At 42.9% G+C, this 18,660-nt stretch overlaps 1 protein-coding gene across 1 annotated transcript in view; it reads left to right on the forward strand.

The window, feature by feature from the left end:
* The window catches only part of TMC2 (transmembrane channel like 2), a 75,433-nt gene that overhangs the window by 2,340 nt on the left and 54,433 nt on the right, over positions 1-18,660 (forward strand). Inside the window, exons 3-8 of the mRNA XM_025195084.1 lie at positions 1,157-1,487; positions 3,166-3,321; positions 5,748-5,838; positions 9,663-9,744; positions 9,885-9,991; positions 16,735-16,833. Coding sequence (XP_025050869.1) covers positions 1,157-1,487; positions 3,166-3,321; positions 5,748-5,838; positions 9,663-9,744; positions 9,885-9,991; positions 16,735-16,833 — 866 coding nt within the window. The remainder of the gene's footprint in view (positions 1-1,156; positions 1,488-3,165; positions 3,322-5,747; positions 5,839-9,662; positions 9,745-9,884; positions 9,992-16,734; positions 16,834-18,660) is intronic.

The raw sequence follows: 18,660 nt of genomic DNA on the forward strand, positions 1-18,660 counted from the left end.
CTGTACTGGGGAGATAATATTTTATTTTTATTAAGATCTTATTTTTTTAAGTTGCTTTTGCTGACAATTCCATATTTCACGTTTTCCACAAAATCCATGGAATCGTGAATCGATTAGACCTTTAGTGATAATTAATGGCAAAAAAGGGGGGAATAGAAGAAAGGAAAACTAGTAACATTCAGAAAAAAATATTTAATCATTGAGAAAAAAAGTTTACTTTCAAAGCTTGTTAAATGATACAAAACAATTTTAAATTTCAAGATTTATTTCAAGATTTATTTCAAAACTATATTCCATATATTGACGAGTTATAATATCCATCACAACTAGCACTTATTGGTGGTCTTGCTGATAATGACAAGTAGAATGAGCAGAGAGAATATCTAGCTCTTCCTCTTTGGAAATGATTCCTCCAAGTAACAGTTACAATCAATTGAAGCAAAAGGATAAAAAATGATAGTGTCAGTGCTGCCTGAAATGTCCCTGTCCTGTATAGAAATACAGGAACTTTTATCTCAGAACATAGCCATTAAGCTACTTTCATGCGCACAATATTAACTTATAATTTTTATAAAAAGAAAAAATATAGTATTTCATTTACAGTATATTCTTTTTGCTTCCACAGTTCTATCACACTGAAAGCTCAAGAAAATGCTCATGCTTGCTCACTCAGAAACAGTATTTTTTTTAAAATGTATTATTATAGAAATGATTGCTAGTTTTAGCTGTTGGGGTCACATTCCATTCAGTGATGCCCAAATTTATGTCCCACTATTATTACTGCTAATGGAAAGTGTGCACTGAGCCAAGTGCTGACACTGATGCTCAGTATGAGCCAAATCTAAAGCCCATGAAAACAAATGGGCACCTTTTCATTTATTTCAGTGGGCTCTAGATCAGAAAGGGTGCATGCACTATTCACTATATGGCAGGCAAATCTTTACTATATTAACACGTGTTAAGTGTTTATAAAAGGACTAGTTCCATGTGTGCTATCTCATAGCTCAGGAAAAGGCAGGGAGACTTCTTTCTCTCCAAAGGGCTTGCTTGCAACTGCTCACACACACGCAAAGGTGGCTGACAACTTCCTGTTGATGTCATCATGTCAACCCTCAGGAAAGGAATTAAACCCTTACTACTCCACCATGTATTACAGAAGATGAGGAGGAAGAGGAGACAATCCAAAGGCCCTGCTCAAGGGAAGCAATCAAGTCAAGCAGACAAGAGAAGAATCAGCAAACTAGGGCAGTAGATGAGAGTGAAGAGGAGGATGAGATTTTCCAAAGAAAAAGACTCACTAGAAAGACAAATCACCGAGTGAAAAACAGTGGTGAGAAAAGTGAATCGGAGAAAGCACCAAGTGGGAAGAGAGAGAGACACAGAAAAGCTGCTTCCAAGGGCCAAAAGGAGGCAGAAAATAAGGAAAAGCAAGCAAACAAGAAAGTGAAGGATAAGGATAAGAAAAAGAAAAAAGGCAATGGAGAGAGGTATTTTAATAATGGCCAGCTATAAAGCCACATGGTAGAATTTCAATTTTATTCTATGCCAGCATGTTTCTAATGGTGAACCTGTGTCATGTTGGTCAGGGTTGCTAAATATAAGATGACTAAATTATCAATATTTTAAAAATGTAATCAGGGTTATTCTGGTTTAAATTCAATACATAACACAGCACATATTTCTAAGGGCTGCCTTGGGTCAACCAAGAGAAAAACCTAGAAAGGATCTCTTAAGCTTCAAGATTATTTCCCCCTTGATTTTTCTTTGTTGCAGTCCTCTTATTTTCTCCCAGCCTTTTTTTTGCCTGACTGTTAGGGGTGTGCAAAACAGGCCATATTCGATTTGGATTTGGCCCGAATCGGGGACAATGATTCGATTCGTTGATTCAGATCAATGTCCCGATTCAATTTGGTTGAATCCGAATCTGAAGATTCGATGCTGATTTGGAGAATCAGGGATTCAGCCATGGACACAGCTTTAAATGTTTTTTCTACATACCTTGAGGTATCAGGCGTGGCTCATGAACGCTGTGATGGTGGGTCAGATGGAGCATCCCACAGGAGCGCAGGGGGGGGCCCTGTGTGCTCAGCTGTGAACCCAGAAGTACTTCTGATCCACTTCTGGGTCCACCACCAAGCACGTGGGGCTCCCCGCACCTCCCTCCCACTCAGCAATTGGCCACCAGCTGATCCTGGGTGCCCCCCCGAACCTAAGAGGCACCAGTCACTGAGCCGGAGAAGGGTCTGGGGGGCCTGCCAGCATACTCCCTGGTGGACCTGGAAGTGCTTCTCATCCTCTTCTGAGCCTGCTGCCAAGCGCACTGGGGACCCCCCATGCTCCTGTGGGACGCTTCATCCACCCCAGCATTGCAGCATTCACGAGCCACCTGGCACCTTGAGGTATGTAGAAAAAACATTTAAAGCTGTGTCTATGGCCAAATCGTCAAATCTTTCTCAATCTCTTGAAATCAATTTGGAGGGTTCTGATTCAAATTGGAGAGATTAAAGGGTCTCCTGATTCGATTTGGATTTGAAGATTTGGCTCAGTTCGGCCAAATCAAATCGGGCCGAATCTCTGCTGAATTGAATCAGTGACCGAAGCTTTGCACAGCCCTAATATCACACGCCCCACTGCAATCACAGGCAGGTAGCTGCAAGAGTGCCAGTGATACTCACACCTATCATAAGGTTGAGTCATTTTACAAGAAGAAGAACAGGAAAAGTGCTGGCAGACTAAGTTGTTGTTATATGGATTTCCAAGCAAAGTATTCTTTGCCTTTGACAATGGTTCATGTTGGCTCAGGTGGTGTCAGCTCATGGAAATCCAGTACAATCTAGATTAGGTGGTGGTAAACAGTTCATACAGGTTCTGATTTTAAAACTTTCATGTATCATAGTTTTTACTCAGGCAATAACAGAACTGAAAATAATTTTTTTTCAGTATAAGGTGACCCCTAAACATGTTCAAACATATAAAATCTGGCATCTTTATTAAGTACATAATGGTTATTTTCTTGTACACGGTAAATGGCAACTTTCTGATTTAGTGCTTTGGAAATGGCTTCAGGATTTCTCAAGTATTGCAGAGGTTCTGCCCCCCCCCCTTTTTTTTTTATTTTTTTCCCCCTTGCTTCTACTTCATAACTTCACTCTCTTTCTCCCCTAGCTCTTCTTCCCCATCTGCTTCCAACTCATCTGATGAAGAGTCTTTGTCAGAAGAAGAACTAGAAAGGCTCAAGGAGCAGGTAGAGGAAAAGAAAAAGCTGATATCCACCATGAGGAACAAACCTTGGCGTATGGCAAAGAAGTTAACAGTGCTCAGGTAGACTAATGGATTCCTAACTCTTCATTTTCCATGGTGGGAAGCACTGAAACTAGAGTGTGAATTTAATAGTCATTGACTGTACACTGCAATTCAGATTAATTACATCTTGATGCTCCTGTTGCCATCTCAAAACCCCAGTCTTGGAAAAAGCAACCAGTGGAATGAGGCCAGTGTGCTGTGGTCTACATGATAGGGGTTCAGAGGTAGGATTTTGTTGTCAGTGTCTGTAACCAGAGAACAGATGCTGGACAAAATCCGTTTGCCTGATTCCCAGGCTGGGATCATTTTACCCTTTTATTTAAAGCCAGCTGAACAACTGACTCCAGGACTCCTTGGTAAAGCAAACTGAGCCCTTCTCTGCTTATTTATGCCTAGTGATATACAGAAATCAAGCAGCTGGGTTACTTTGCACTGCCAGAAGCTTTACGGCTTGTAGAGTATTCAGGAAAAGACAGTATTACTTACAGATGTGTAGAGCACACAACAGTATTGCCTATCTTGCTAAAGGTGCAGTACTGCATGTGGAAGTAATACAGATCTTTATAGTGGAGGACATAGGGGGCTGTTTGGGGGAAATGGAAGAAGGAACACTGAGGGGAGGAACCAAAAATCCACATATCAGTAAAAGAACGGCTCTTCTCTCCAGTAATTATCTTATCCGATGGTGGGCTGAGAAAGAATAATTCAAAACCCAATGTTGAGGATGGTAGTGAGGGATCTGAAAGCTAGTATCAAGGAGAGGAAATTTCAGTCCTGAAATAAGCATGAATCTACCTATGGGAGTAGGTTCAGTCCACTGCATTTGCCTAGAGGTGGTTTACTTGTTTAGCCACAATGGGCAATGGCTTGTCTGAGTCTGCCTTTTACTGTGAGTAGCCCAGCTGACCTGTAGGCACCTGCCACTGTGCAGTTCAAGTCCTGTCACTTGCATATAAAAGGCGGCATTTCCCTTTGCCACCATTAATCTGTATGGGGAAAAGGAGGTAGGAGGCAGAATAAAGTTCATCTCTCCGTAAAAGGCAGCTTCTGTACCACATAGATGGAATTGAGTGTCATCTGTCAATTGCTTGGAGACTAGGAATGAAAGATGCTACTAAACGGGCAAAATATTATTATTACTAAAATGTCTTCCTGCTGATGCAGTCTCAGCAGCTGATGCCATGATCATCTACATTTCCCCCTCCTTTATTCTTTTCTCTTGACAGTGGAGAAAGTTGGTTAAGCTTCTTTGCAAGCTTAACCAACTCAAACAACACTGCCATAACACCTTGGCTGCATTAGGGACATGGGCTAGAGTTCATAACACTAATACTTTTTATTTCTTTCCAAGGATCTCAATCTACTTTATAAGTATTAATCAATTTAGCTTTATAAACATATCTGTAGGATGGATATGTATTAGCCCTATTTCAGAGATGATGAAACTGGACCACAAAGATTAAAGCCATTAGTTTCAAACATCAGTGCCTATGCACTAATTTGGGGACCTATCTGTAACGATCCTATTGTGAAACTGTGCTCCAAGGCATCTTGTCCAAGGTCACATTATAAGTGAGTGTATTAACCATAATATGATTTTTAGGCCCCCTCTACACATGCAGGTAAAGGCACACTAGGCATGGTACACTCCTGCAGTTGGGAGGTCTGTCAGTTGAAGGGACTCTCAGCCACAAGGGAAATCCTACTACACGTGCAAATTAAAGCTCAATAGCAACCAGCTATAAAAGACAGTATAAATTTTCAAGATTTAACTGTATAGCTGGCTGGAAGTTTTTATCATGTGATAGCTACTTTACACGTGTAGCTGGTCTTAAGGCAATTACACAATTAGCCAATTAATTGTGTGATACCTGTGATGTGTAGAGAGACACGTCTATGATGTGTAAGGGCATGGGAATGGAAGGGTCCCTCCCACAGGCAACAGCCATATATTCTTGTTCTTAAAATTATCAAGATCAATCTGAAAAATACTTTGTTTGCCCCAAATACTCCTACTCAAAGCCTGTTCAAAAAGCTTCTTTTAATTTCCAGTTTAAATTTATTCTTAGCCAGTTTATTCCTAAGTGTTCTTTTATTTAGCCAAAATAGCTCTTCTCCTATCCTAGTATTTACCTAACTAATGTGTTTATACAAAGAAATTATATTCCTTCTCAGCCTTTAGTTTGCTAGAAAGTTTCCCTTTCTTCTTGATGCATGCGTTATTAGTGAGCTGTAAAACAGGGAAGATCATGGTTTCTACTACTGATTCACAAAGAAGACCCTGAATATTAATGCTATCAGGAATGCAGGTGACTTTTGAGCTTTTATTTTATGTAGGTCTAAAATCAGGGAGGAAGTATTTGGTGAGATGTTCTTTCCCATTACAAACAGCACACATTCACAGAAGTTGAAAGCTATTGTAAAATATTCTCTTTTTAAATTAGGGAGGCACAAGCTTTTGTAGAGAAGTTTGAAGGAGCCTTGGGAAAAGGGAAGGGCAAAAAATTCTACGCATATAAGGTGATGATGGCAAAGGTAAGAGCTGCAGTAATGGCAAAGAGAAGCCTGAATGCTTAGTCATTAATGCAGCATATTTGTGCTCTAAGCAGTAGGCCTGTGTGAACAGGGAAGTATTCGATTTGGATTCAGATTTGGCTGATTTGGAGGACAGCGATTTGATTTGGATATTCAGATCACTGTTCCAAATTGGTTTGGCTGAATTGGCTTCAGAAGTTTCGATGCTGATTCAGAGAGATTCGGCCATAGACTATAATGGGAAATCACTGAAATACCTATAACTTTGTCATTTTTTTGCCAGATTTGGATGAAAACAGCAGGGATGGTAGCCCCTTTTGAGGCCATGAGGCCTGCCAAGTTTCAAGGAAATAGGTGCAGTGGTTTATGGGAAACTGCACCTCAAGGTGCTGACAAGCAAAACTCTTGACATGTATGACTTTATATGTCTGTTAAGGCGCAGCGGCATGAAAATTGCAGGGATGATAGCCCTTGTTCTCACCCTCACAACTCCACTGCAACCAGTAAGCCTCAGGCGTCTCAAAGATCTTACTAGTCTGCACTTTCCCCAGCGAGGACTGTGCAGTGGCTGGAGGTTATCAGGTGCCTCCTGCTTCTACCCATCTTTCACCAGGGAGGTTTGCAGTCCTGGCATTTCCTGGGGCTGCCACACCACCAGCAGTCCTACCCAGGACTCCCCACCCTGGCAGGGTGCAGTTTTAGGTCAAGACCAGGATGATGTGGGGCCTCCATCCCATATAGCCCCAGCCCTTATACCTCCAAGTTCTTCCTGGCATGGAAGCTCAGCAGGGAGATGTTCTTTCCCTGCTGGTTGGTGAGAAACTAAACTGCCGCCTCCAGCTCTGAGAGCAGGGCTTCAAATGGCTGGCCTGTCCTGCCACATACATCACCCATTGTGCGCACATGAGGGTGGTCTGCCAGGTTTCAGGAAGAGTGGTGCAGGGGTTTCTGTGAAACTGCACCTCAAACAGCTAAAAGCAAAACTCGTGTCACTTGTGTGTGTTAAGGGGTGTAGGTTGTAGCCATGTTGGTCTAAGGACATAGCCCTGGCAAGGTTCTTAGGGTCAATCTGATATCTTTTATTAGACCAACTGATTAGCTGGATAAATTCTTCTTTGCAAGCTTTTGGGTTTAAAAACCCTTCATCAGGCTGAAAAAGTATCTAGTTGGTGTGTATGTGCTCTTCCTGGATGAAAGGAATAGTAAAGAAGCCATAGGCTGGCATGCAATGCAGGCAAGAAAGCCAGTCATTGAAAATAGAAATGGAGATATCAGGGGGTGACTGGCGTAGGGGGAAGGGGGATGTAGCAGGTAAAAGTGCAGAGGTACCCGGGGAGTCAGATGTCCGGCAGGTTGTAGCGTGTCAGAATTCCAATGTCTATGTTGAGTCCGCAAGTTTCTGTACCTAGGTTGATGAAGTGCAGTTCATAGGCCTGTCTGTGAAAAGTGGTTTGTAAATTCTAGATGCTAGATACTTCCTCAGCCTGATGAAGAGTTTTAAACCTGAAAGCCCATGTCTTTACAAGCCAGACAGTGTACCTGAAACTTTAAGGGCATCGCAGCTCCAACAGTCCAGTTGTCTTGCAACTCCACTGCAACCAGCAATCCTCAGGCCTCTCAAAGTTCTTAGGGGTCTGGGCTTTCTCCAGCCAGGACTGTGCATATGTGTGGTGGCTGGAAGGTATAAGGCACCTACCCACCTTTCACCAGGGAGATCCTAAGTCCTGGCATTTCCTGGGGCTGCCACACTGCCAGAGCAAGCATCTCCCCAATGCTCTGGGTGACCTTGCTCACCCTTGCAACGTGCCCCCCTTTGTCTGCAGCTTTCCCCCACTGCTCCAGGGTGGCCTGTCTCTGCTTCATAGGGACGGAGGCTTTGGAGTGAGAGGGGGACTTCCCTTTGAGCATGCTCCCACTGGTGCCAGGCTGAGGAGGAACAAGGGCAATGGGATGCTGCCTCCTGAGATACAGCAGCATCTCTGTGATGGTCAAGTGTTTCATTTCCTTACCCGGGCTTTGGCAGTGCTGGCAGATAGCATACTTGGGAACATCTGCCACCTCAAAATGATCCCACACTACACTACCTCCCGGCTTCTGGATTGAGTGTGGGGATCTTGCCTTATCCCTTGCTCAGCAGGCTACGGCACAACAACAGGAGGAGCTGACTCAGCTGAACCACTTGTCTCCACAACCTCTACCTCAATCTCAACCTCAACCTCAACCTCCTCTGAGGTGCTTTCCGGAGATGGAGACCTGGCTTTAGTGGAACTTTGAGGGCTGTGGAGCACACAATCAGATTCTGCCTCATTCCCCAGAATTTCTTTAGCTAGGGTGCTCAGGTCCCCTGCTTCCAGATCCAGCTTCTCCTCTGGCACTGGGAGGCTCACACTGGGAGATGAAATTGGGGTGGAGGAGATTGTCATGCTGGTGCTGGTGGCTATTTCTGATGCTAGGGGAGGTGGTGCGGGTGCAGGGACAGGTACTGCTCCCACCTCATTGCTCCCACTGGCAGCAGAAGACTCATGACTGCTAGGAAAGAGGATGTATCTATTTGGGGCAGGGGGAACTTGAAGCTGTAGCTCTCCCCCTACTCCCTCTAGCCCCTCTCCCTCCCCTGCCAGAAGACCTGGCACCTGCCTTTGCAGCATGCTTCATATTAATCTTTCCTGTGCTGGAGAATGTGTGTGTGTGTGTGTGTGTGTGTGTGTGTGCGCGCGCAGCTGTAATATCTCTTCTTATCTCTATGTGTGTAACTAACTAACAATCTCTCTTCTTCTCAGATTACTGTATGTGTCCAATATCTCTTCTTCTTCTCTGTTTACTGTATGTGTGTGTAATTAATAATATTAATATCTCTTCTTCTTCTGTGTGTGTGTGTGTGTGTGTGTGTGTGTGTGTGTGTGTGTAATGTTTGTGCTTTCCTGCACACTGATGGATCACACTGCCAGGGAAAACACAGCTTTCTTTTAAAGTGTGGGGGGGGAAAATAAGATCAAATAAGAGGTTTTGGGAGGAAGAATAAGTTGAAAGAAATGGATTGGATAGAGATAAGTAGAAGGATTCTAGGCAAGGGTAACTCGTAAGCTGTACCCAGTCCAAGAAGACAGACTAGCAGTAGACTGACTAGGAAGCCCAGACAGTCCAGTAGTACCTTTCAGACACTGTGCCTCAGGCAGAAACAGTTCACAAAAGAAACAGAAAGGCTGCAGACAGAGGCTTATATGCTGTTTCTATGTCCCTCCCCAGAGCACTGTGATTGGAAGGGGACTCAGGGAAAGATCACAGTCACTGGCCAGCTACAGATCCCCTCGCTCCCTCTCCCTCTTCTCAGTTTCTGTTCCCCTGAAAGACTGCCTTCCGAATCTCAGAATCTCTGAATCTTTTTCCAAATTGATTTGGAGGGGGTTTTGTCTCCTGATTCAATTCATATTCAGTGATTTGGCTTCTGAATCAGGCCAAATCTTCTCCACATTGAATCAGTGATGGAAGCTTCTCACACCCCTTCTAAGCAGTTAACAAGTATTTGGTAAAAGAGACAATTAAAGAAGTTAAGACAGTGCTTCTGCACCCAGTGAACCCATTAAAGACTATGGTTCACCCCCTTATTACCACCCCCTCACCTCCCCAAAAGTAGCTATGTCTGGCAATTCCATGCTTGCTATTTCTGATTTGCCCTGGGAATCCAGCCCCATTTCTGCATTGCTGATTCTTTGTAACTTCACCAAGAACTAAATTTAAAGAACTCCCTAGACAAACAAGCCCCACAGTCATCTTCAAGAGCATCTTAGCTGGTCTCTAATTTGCAATGCTGTTTTTGGTTTCAGAAATGGGTGAAATTTAAAAGAGATTTTGACAATTTTAAAACTCAGTGTATACCCTGGGAAATGAAGATAAAAGAGGTGGAAAGTAAGTGAAATTTGCTCTTAAGCTGTGAGGCATTATAAAAAACATTTTGTTGCTCTGTTCTGTATTTATTTAAGTAACTTCTTGTAAATGAGAACGTTACATCACCACAGTTCTAATCATTACCTTTCTTCTTGTTTAAGGTCACTTTGGCTCTTCAGTAGCATCTTACTTTATATTTCTGCGATGGATGTATGGGGTAAATCTGGTCCTTTTTGGTTTAATATTTGGACTAGTTATAATTCCAGAGGTAAGAATTCAGGACTCATAGTAGAGATGATGTCTTTTATTAGATGAACAGATTTTTGCAAAATAAATAAATAAATAATAATAATAATTGCAAGATTTTGGGCACAAACACCCTTCATCAGGCATTGGAGAAAAGATTGTAAAAGTTCTCTTGGGTAGAAATGAAAGTTCATATATTATAGGATTTCACAGAGGAGTCAATAGATGGAATACTTCTCTAGGCAGGCATTTCTTCCCTGGTAAGGTGTCTCTGAGCTCTGTTGTGAGGCTCTGTGGTGATTCAAATTACCTTGAACAAAGGCAGAAGCAGTATCTCAGGTTTCAAGTGGTCAAAGATGCTTCTTCCTTGTGAAATTATGAAGATTTCATTAAAAAAATCGGCTAAAATTCAATATCTTCCATGTGTCAGGTATCCAGGTTGTAGCCGTATTGGTCTAGAGGAAAAAAGTAGGTAAGAATTCACACCCAATTTCTGTACTCAGGTCATAGTATTTAGGGCATAGTTAATGTCAAAATGAGATTGACAGCACACATTGGTGTTTTACATTATTGAGTATATTTTATAAAAATCATTAAACGTGGATTTAATTACAATGTATAAATAAAAAAATAAAGCCTTGGGCCATGCCCCAAAATGGAAAAGGTTTGACTTATAACATTGCGTATAGAATACCATCTGATCTAACATGTTCTCATTTCCAGGGACCTTATTTAGGGCAGGGGTGGGCAATTATTTTGGGTGGAGGGCTGCTTTACAAGATTTGGTGAGCTGTTAAGGTCCGCATAGGTAGCCCTGCCCCTTGACAGTTGCCCTTTCCCCTGTTCATCATCTTGGGACCAGGAGTCCCATCCCTAACCCCTGCCCTTCGCCACTGAAAGTCCCTCCCATTGCCCCCCAGATATACTCCTTTGTGGGGAAGGGTTGCCATCTTAGAGCCAGAAAAAAACAAATCATACACTAAAAGTCAAACACCTATTATAAAATATTTTAATTTTATTACAAAAAATATTTTTGTCATGATTTGTGTTTATGTACTGTAGATAGAGGTGATTGCATAATAACTCAAAATAAATTCTTAGTCTCTTATAGTGTGTATGGCGGGGGTGTGTGTATGGTGGGGGGTGTATGGTGGGGGGGTTGTGTGTGTGTGAGGGGGCATGGGGGGAGTTTGTGAGGGGGTATGGCTATGTGTGGGAGCATAAGGTATGTTGGGGGTTGTGTGGCATTTGTGGGGTGTGGGTGCTTGGCTTTGGAATGCACTGGTCTCTGGGCAGTCAACACAGGCAACACTGCAGGGTGTGTGGTGTTTGTGGGGTCTGAGGGAGAGTGGGAGGGCTGTGGGGACCCCCCACACTCTCCCCATGGTGCAGCAGCAGGCCGGGGCACTGGCACCTGGCTCTGGCCAGCACTGCACATCTTATTGAGGATCGCAGTCCCTGCTGGGCAGTTTCTATCATTGGTGCTCCCCAGCACTCAGGCGGCTAGGGAGGGAAGCCCCAGGCACTGGACCTGGCTGCCTTCCCCACCACAGCCAGCTCCCATGCCTGGGGCTTCCCTCCTGTGCCGCGCCAGAGTGGGGAGCGCTGGCTCTACAAACTTTCTGGCAGGGGCTGCGCTTCTCACCACAGTGTGCAGTACTGGTTGGAGCCAGGCACCAGTGCATGATGCCCCCCTGGCCCCCTCCACCCCGTGAGTGCTGGGAAGCACCAGCGATAGAGACTTCCCAGCGGGGACTGCACTCTTCAATGAGATGTGCAGTGCACTGGCCAGAGCCAGGCAACAAGTGCCTCTGCCTGCTGCTGCACCCTGGGGAAAGTGTGTGGGGGAGTACCCACCCTCCCTCACACCCCACAAATGCCACCCCCACACACTCCCCTCAACCCTGCCCCCCCACAGTGTTGCCTGTGTTGACTGCAGGAGAGACCAGTGTGTTACAAAGCTATGCCCTCCACCCTTCCTCAAACCCACATGCTGCCCAGCTGAGCTCCGCACTGCCACTGCCCCCCTGGGCATGGGCTCCACACTGCAGCCAGCCCTAGCCCCAAACTCTGTGCTCCCATCCAGCTGTAGCCCTGCCCCCATCCCTGCTGCCCTACCTGCTGCCTGGAGGGATGCCCAAGAAACCTGCAGCAGCAGCCCTTCCCAGTGCTACCGGGACCAGGTCCTTCCACCCATGAGGGTGGGAGCAAGGCATAGTAGGGTATGTTGGGGGCAGGTGTAGGTGCCTCACTCCCACCTTTGTTGGGTGGTAGGGTTGGGCAGGCACAATTCATTGGTGGGCATCACAGGGCAAATGAAAGTGCCCCCCTGATTTAGGGTGTCATTATCTCCAGTGATGCCATCATCTGAATATCAGTCAATTTTTATTTCTCATTTTGACATTTACAATGAGCAAAATCCAGTTATGCAGGCACATGACACTAGACTGTTTTACTGATATATTTGGTGGGTATTGTTACTACTTAATGGCTTAATCATTCTTGGTTTGTTCTACTCTATTGCTGGAAGGGAGAAATAAACTAGTAGGAACCTTCAAAGCTTTTTGCTCTGTCCTATTGCTGTCATGTGTGTGCAGCAAGTGGAACAAATAGGCAGCAGTGGTCCCGGTCTTGGCAGGGAAGCAGTATAAACAAGACCTAAGTGACTTAAAAGTCTTGCTGCACTGATGTCAGTGCACCTAACTTACTCAAATTGCTTTTGAAAATGCTATGAGGAGGCAATTAAATGCAGATTTAGAGCATAACTTCAGGCTGGAATTTTTAAAGTTTTGGCCAGAATGAAAAGTAGAACCCTCAAATCTTATAAGCTTGGAATATCCATATGGTCCAGAAGAAATCAACATGCTTGGTCGCAATATACAAATATTGTCCAAATGATATTGCTTATAGATATTTTAACATCTCAAATTCTTGGGAAAAACCAAAGGAAAAATACTACATTGTAGTATTGCATGGTTGCCTATCATGGAGGAAAGGATGTTCTTCTGTATGCATAACAATTTCCCTTTGCATGCTAATCTCTTAAAATATGTAAATGGAGCTTGTCAATAAGGATTTAATTAAAAATAATTTAAATTTAAATGCAGCCCTTAAAATACACACATTATTTATTTATAACTGTGAGGTGTTTAGACATTGCTACACATTATCCACAACTTATCTATAAATGTGCTATTAAGTCTTTATGACTCACTCCCAGGCAACCATTTATGTCATATAGTGGTCTTGCTCTGAAGCTAGTCCTGCCCTATGTTACTGTGGGATACAACTGCATTATGAAAATATTGTTCTTCACATCACCTTGCTGATGCCACCTTTCACTGTTCTCCCTTTGTCCCATTTTGCCATTTAATGATTGTTTTTCCAAATATGATTGACTTCATTACTCCAGAACTGTATAATATAAAACCTATTGACAAGTATGCACAAATGCCCTCAATTGCTCTTGGCTTCTCTTAAGGGAACAGCACTGCAAAAGCAGATAAAACTAATCCCTTTATGGCATTACAGAGGGAAAAACAGAAAGTTCAAGGTGAAGCACCCTCCTTTCCAAACAAGGGAAGTTTAAATTTAAGTTGTCACTATACAGACGTCCTCCTTTCTCTAACAGCCTCCATTTCACAGTAAGTGGTTAGCCAGGGAACCGATTTCAATTATTCAGGGGAAAATTCTTCCTGAATATTTTCAGGTAGCTCTCTGACATACAAAGGAAAAAATATTCAAAGAGGATCAGCATACACATCAATGGGATATTTTTGCAGTGCTCAGCAATTGATTTAACTCTGCTTCTATTAATGCTTTTGGCAACTCTTTGGACATTTCACTCTATTGACTACTGATATCCTTTTCAATCCCAAGCCCTTGAGATACCCAGCTTCCTCCCCCACTTACAATTCATTTGTATGCTATTTCACTATGGCTTCCACAGAACCATTTTCGCCTAGATGAGGCCTGATGCTAAACAAAGAATTTCAATGGAGCATCAAGATCAAAAGCCTATCTTAAATGTAAAAATTTCTACCATCTCCCAACTACTGCTTGTGTGTAAGTTCACCACCATGCCCTGGAAAACACACTTCTGAGGCACCATTGACCTAAATCTAGCAGTTTCCTATATTTAGAAGGCTGAAGAAAAGCACAGTGAAAAACAACCTTGCAGGTACCCAGATCAGATTTTGATAGGCACAACCAGTCTACAATTCAACTATTCAAGAAACATCAGCCTGGCAAGCAATGGCTCCTACTGAATTAATTTACTTGAGGTTACATAGGAAGAATTTCACAGTAATACAGTGATCACTGTATTACTAAGAGAAGGAGGGGGAAAGACAATAAGATGGTCAAGTTCTAAACCCACTCCATTAAGGTGACTGAAGTTACTTTGAGTTTATACCAGTGTATCCAGGGCAGGACTTGTCCCAGAGAAACCATGAATCACTTCCCTATTAAATTTTATCCTAACCAGGGCAGCAGAAATGCTATGAGAGTCTGAGCTAATCAGGGCCTTCATTACATTGCAATTAATTTGGGTATACAGAGAACAGGGGACCAAAGCTGAACCTGTGGTTCAGGATGCCCAAAAGATAAACATTGCCATTGCTCCTAGTGAACTCCTTCCTGGGTTTCTTCCTGGAAAATCAAACTCACTTGCCCAAATCCAGAAACCCATCTCTTAGGCTTCTTCCAAACTTTGACCTTTTATTTAGTTTCATTGTTGCCATCACATCCCCCATTAAGTCTGTGCAAAGCTTTGGTTGCTGATTCAATTCGGCAGAGATTTGACCCGATTCAGTGGCTGAATCTCCAAATCTGAATTGACTCAGGAGACCTTTAATCTCTCTGAATCGAATCAGAACCCTCCAAATCGATTTGGAGAGATTCGAAAAGATTCAAGTATTTGGACATAGACACAGCTTTAAATGTTTTTTCTACATACCTCAAGGTACCAGGCAGCTTGTGAATGCTGTGATGATGGGCCAGATGGAGCATCCCACAGGAGCACAGGAGGGTCCCCAGTGTACTTAGCAGCAGACCTGGAAGTGAACTAGAAGCACTTCTGGTCCACTTCTGGGTCCTCCGGGGACCGCCCCCTGCACCCCCCTGCGTTATCAACTCCTCCTGGGTCTCGGGGGGGGGGGTACCCAGGGTCCTCCCTTGGCCGATTTCTGAGCTAGGAGGATGCGCCCCCTGTGCACTCCCCGGTGGACTCAGAAGTGGACCGGAAATACTTCTGGTCCACTTCTGGATTCACCGCCGAGCATGTGGGCCCCCTCTCCCCACGCTCCTGTGGGACGCTCCATCCACCCCACCATCGCAGCATTCACGAGCCACACCTGGTACCTTGAGGTATGTAGAAAAACCATTTAGAGCTGTGTGTATGTCCAAATCAGCATTGAAGATTCAGATTCAGCTGAATCAAAACCGGGAACAGTGATCCGAATCAACTAATCAAATCACTGTCCCTGATTCGGGCCAAATCTGAATTGAATAGGGCCCATTTCACACACCCCTATCCCCCATCACATTTCATGGCAATAGTTCTTAACCTTTTTAGGCTCAAGACACTTCACATTAGGCTTAAAGCACCACTCAGGAAATGCCAGCTCTTATTTTTCATTCATTTTTTGACTACAGAAAAGTAATACAGAAATTCTTCTGTTGCAGAGAACTAAAAAAGATTACAACAGGTCAAAACATTTTTGACATTATGAATTCCTGTTTGAAATATCTGGATTTAACTTGTGAATCATGTAGGTGTTTGCCTGCATAACAGTGCTAACACTGTAAGGCACCCTTGAAAGAATCTCAAGACAGTCCAGGGTACTGCAGCACCGTGTTTGAGAATTGCTGTTGTATGGGCTTCAAAAGATATGGAATACATGAACAAAATGAAAGGGGTAGTGGCCATTTATAAATGGTATGAGTTATGTCTCTCACCAGTTTTGTTTTGTTATAGTTCAACTGAATATAAGGGATAAGGATAGGGATAAAAGTGAGGCTTTGGGAGAAAAGCTGCAGTTAACTGGCAAGGAAGTTAGGAGCAAAAACCTAAATAGACAGCAGTGGGGTTATGTCTGTGAGTGTTTCACATTAACTTAACACATTTTTTTCACCTGTGTTATTCACAGTTGATTCCAGATTGTCACAAGACTTACCAATATAAGCACTGGGAAAATTTCATTCCATTACAAAGAGAGCATCCCGTTGGTTTTAATACGTTTTAAAAAATATAGTGGTGGTTATTCTAAAAGCTTCCATGGTTTCAGTACAACTCTTTGCTAGTCACTGTGACAATGCATCAGGAAAAAATCAAAAATCAAACGGTCTCTCTAAATCAGGCCTCATTTTCTCAAATCACACAGGCAACTCTTGACTTTAAAAGTCGTCTCGCATACACACATCATTAACTTTGGTAAGCAATTTACTGAATTGGGGCTACAAGGCCAATGGTCCAGTGCTATAGGAAAATGTTGGGAAGTACTGCACTTTCAGCTGTCTGGAGCAGCACTGGAAATTTATGATGATCATAAACTAACTGAGCTCATTGAGATTGAATTAAGTACTTACAAGTAGAGTTCTCCATACAATTTTAAGGCCCTATTTGTGAATTTGTTTCACATTATAAACAGAATTCATCATCTCTTTCTTTTGACCTGTTCCAACAAGGAAAACATAATTAAGGGAAAATGAAGGGAGATGTACAGTATTGTAGACTATAAATATGTCTCCATTAACTTAAATCAGGTCTTGATGGGAATGCCTTATGGAAGTATGCCGAGAAAAACTGTACCCAGAGCTGAACAAGCAACAGCCATGGATTTTTCTGTCCTTTGGGATTTTGAGGTAAGAACTAAATATTCATTTACAAGAGTAAGCAGGCCCCAAAACATTTTGGAGTGAAATTTATTCTCCATATGCACTCATTTAAATATTAATTTGGTAAACATTCACTTGCAATATATTTGTAGCACACATCTTGGGTACATATGCAATTGCTGGTTCTGCCTGAAAGGAATAGATACATTTTACTGAAAGTGAATACATAACTAGAGATCCACTTGAATATGTGTCTTCTCAAATTGAAATGTAGAAATGGTTCTGTTTTGTGGCATTGTGCTCAGTAGTGGTGCAAGAAGACTGGTTCTTCAGGTTTCAGAATAGGTTATACAAGTAATTATAGTACTTTAAACTTACAATTTAGCTAGGAAGACCTCCTGAGGTCCCTCCATCCCTGCTTCTCCATAATATCATAGTCAGATACCTACTTTTCATACCTAAAGGCATTTGTACACATTTTTTGCTGTTTCTTGAACTGCAGTGATGTGACTGTTTGCACGAGCTGGTTTTCCGGACACTTTAAAAGCCTTTCTGGTGAATTAAACTAAAACTCCTCGGCCATAGTTTAGTTTGGCTCGCTGCAAAGTAAAGCACCGCTTCCATGGATTCATTACCTGCAAACACAAAGGCACTCAAATTTGTGTAATGAGCCGCTTTATCCACCAGATGGCACTGCAACTTTTTGTAATTCACTGTTTCAAATTGCTTCCACTTTCGAATTGCAGCAACCTTTTTTTTCTTGTGCTGTTTGCCAGCTCCCTGCTCCCACAGCCACATGGCAGAGCACAGAGTGGGGAGCCCTAAGATGGGGGGGCAATGTGGGACCGTCCCACTTTCATGCAGTGCCAGCTGGGGACTGGGCTTAATTTATTCAAAAACCTAGTACGTGCAAACACTCATGCGACACTTCAAAATAAGCAAGTTTAAATTTTATAAACCTATTTAATTTAATGAGGATTAAACCCTGTGACATATACAGGCACCCTAAAAATACTTTTATCCATATAGCCCTGGAAACAAAAGTCCTATATATCTCCATGCATAACTTCTCTGATTAAAATGAGAAGTGGAACTATTAATTTGATTTGCAACAAGAATATTATATCAGAAATAATAGTCCATTTAGAAATGAACAAGATTTACTTAGGTTGCGTTTTTATACATGAGGTCTCCAATCAGGCAAGGAAAGGTTCTGGAAAAACAAAGGAAGCCTAATAGTTCTGCATCTTTAAAAATGAAAGAAAGCCAGAATCCAATTACATCTGAACAAACATAAAAGAAATTTGTTGCAAATCTGAAGTGGGTGTGTGTTTTATTTAAGTTATCTAATTTCTATATGTAACACCAAGGAAGTCTGATTTGGGAAAAGGTGAAATCAGGCAAGGAAAGGTTCTGGAAAAACAAAGGAAGCCTAATAGTTCTGCATCTTTAAAAATGAAAGAAAGCCAGAATCCAATTACATCTGAACAAACATAAAAGAAATTTGTTGCAAATCTGAAGTGGGTGTGTGTTTTATTTAAGTTATCTAATTTCTATATGTAACACCAAGGAAGTCTGATTTGGGAAAAGGTGAAAACACTGACCGAGTGTCCCCAACCCCCGCCCATTCTCCCAGTCCCCCCAACCCCCATGGCTGCCTCGGCCAGCCCCAGCTCTTTAAAAAACAAAAAAAAGCCCCACTCACCGGCTGCTGCCAGGCAGGGGAGTGATCCCCACTGTCTCTCACTGGTCCATGCTGTGTGTGGGGCTCTGCCATGAGTCCCCATCTCTTGCCCGCTCTCCCAGCCCCACCCCATGACTGCCTCACCTGCCCCAGCTCCCAGTTCTTTGAAA

The sequence above is a fragment of the Alligator sinensis genome, unplaced genomic scaffold, assembly GCF_000455745.1.
Source record: "Alligator sinensis unplaced genomic scaffold, ASM45574v1 scaffold1987_1, whole genome shotgun sequence".
Lineage (NCBI taxonomy): Eukaryota > Metazoa > Chordata > Crocodylia > Alligatoridae > Alligator > Alligator sinensis.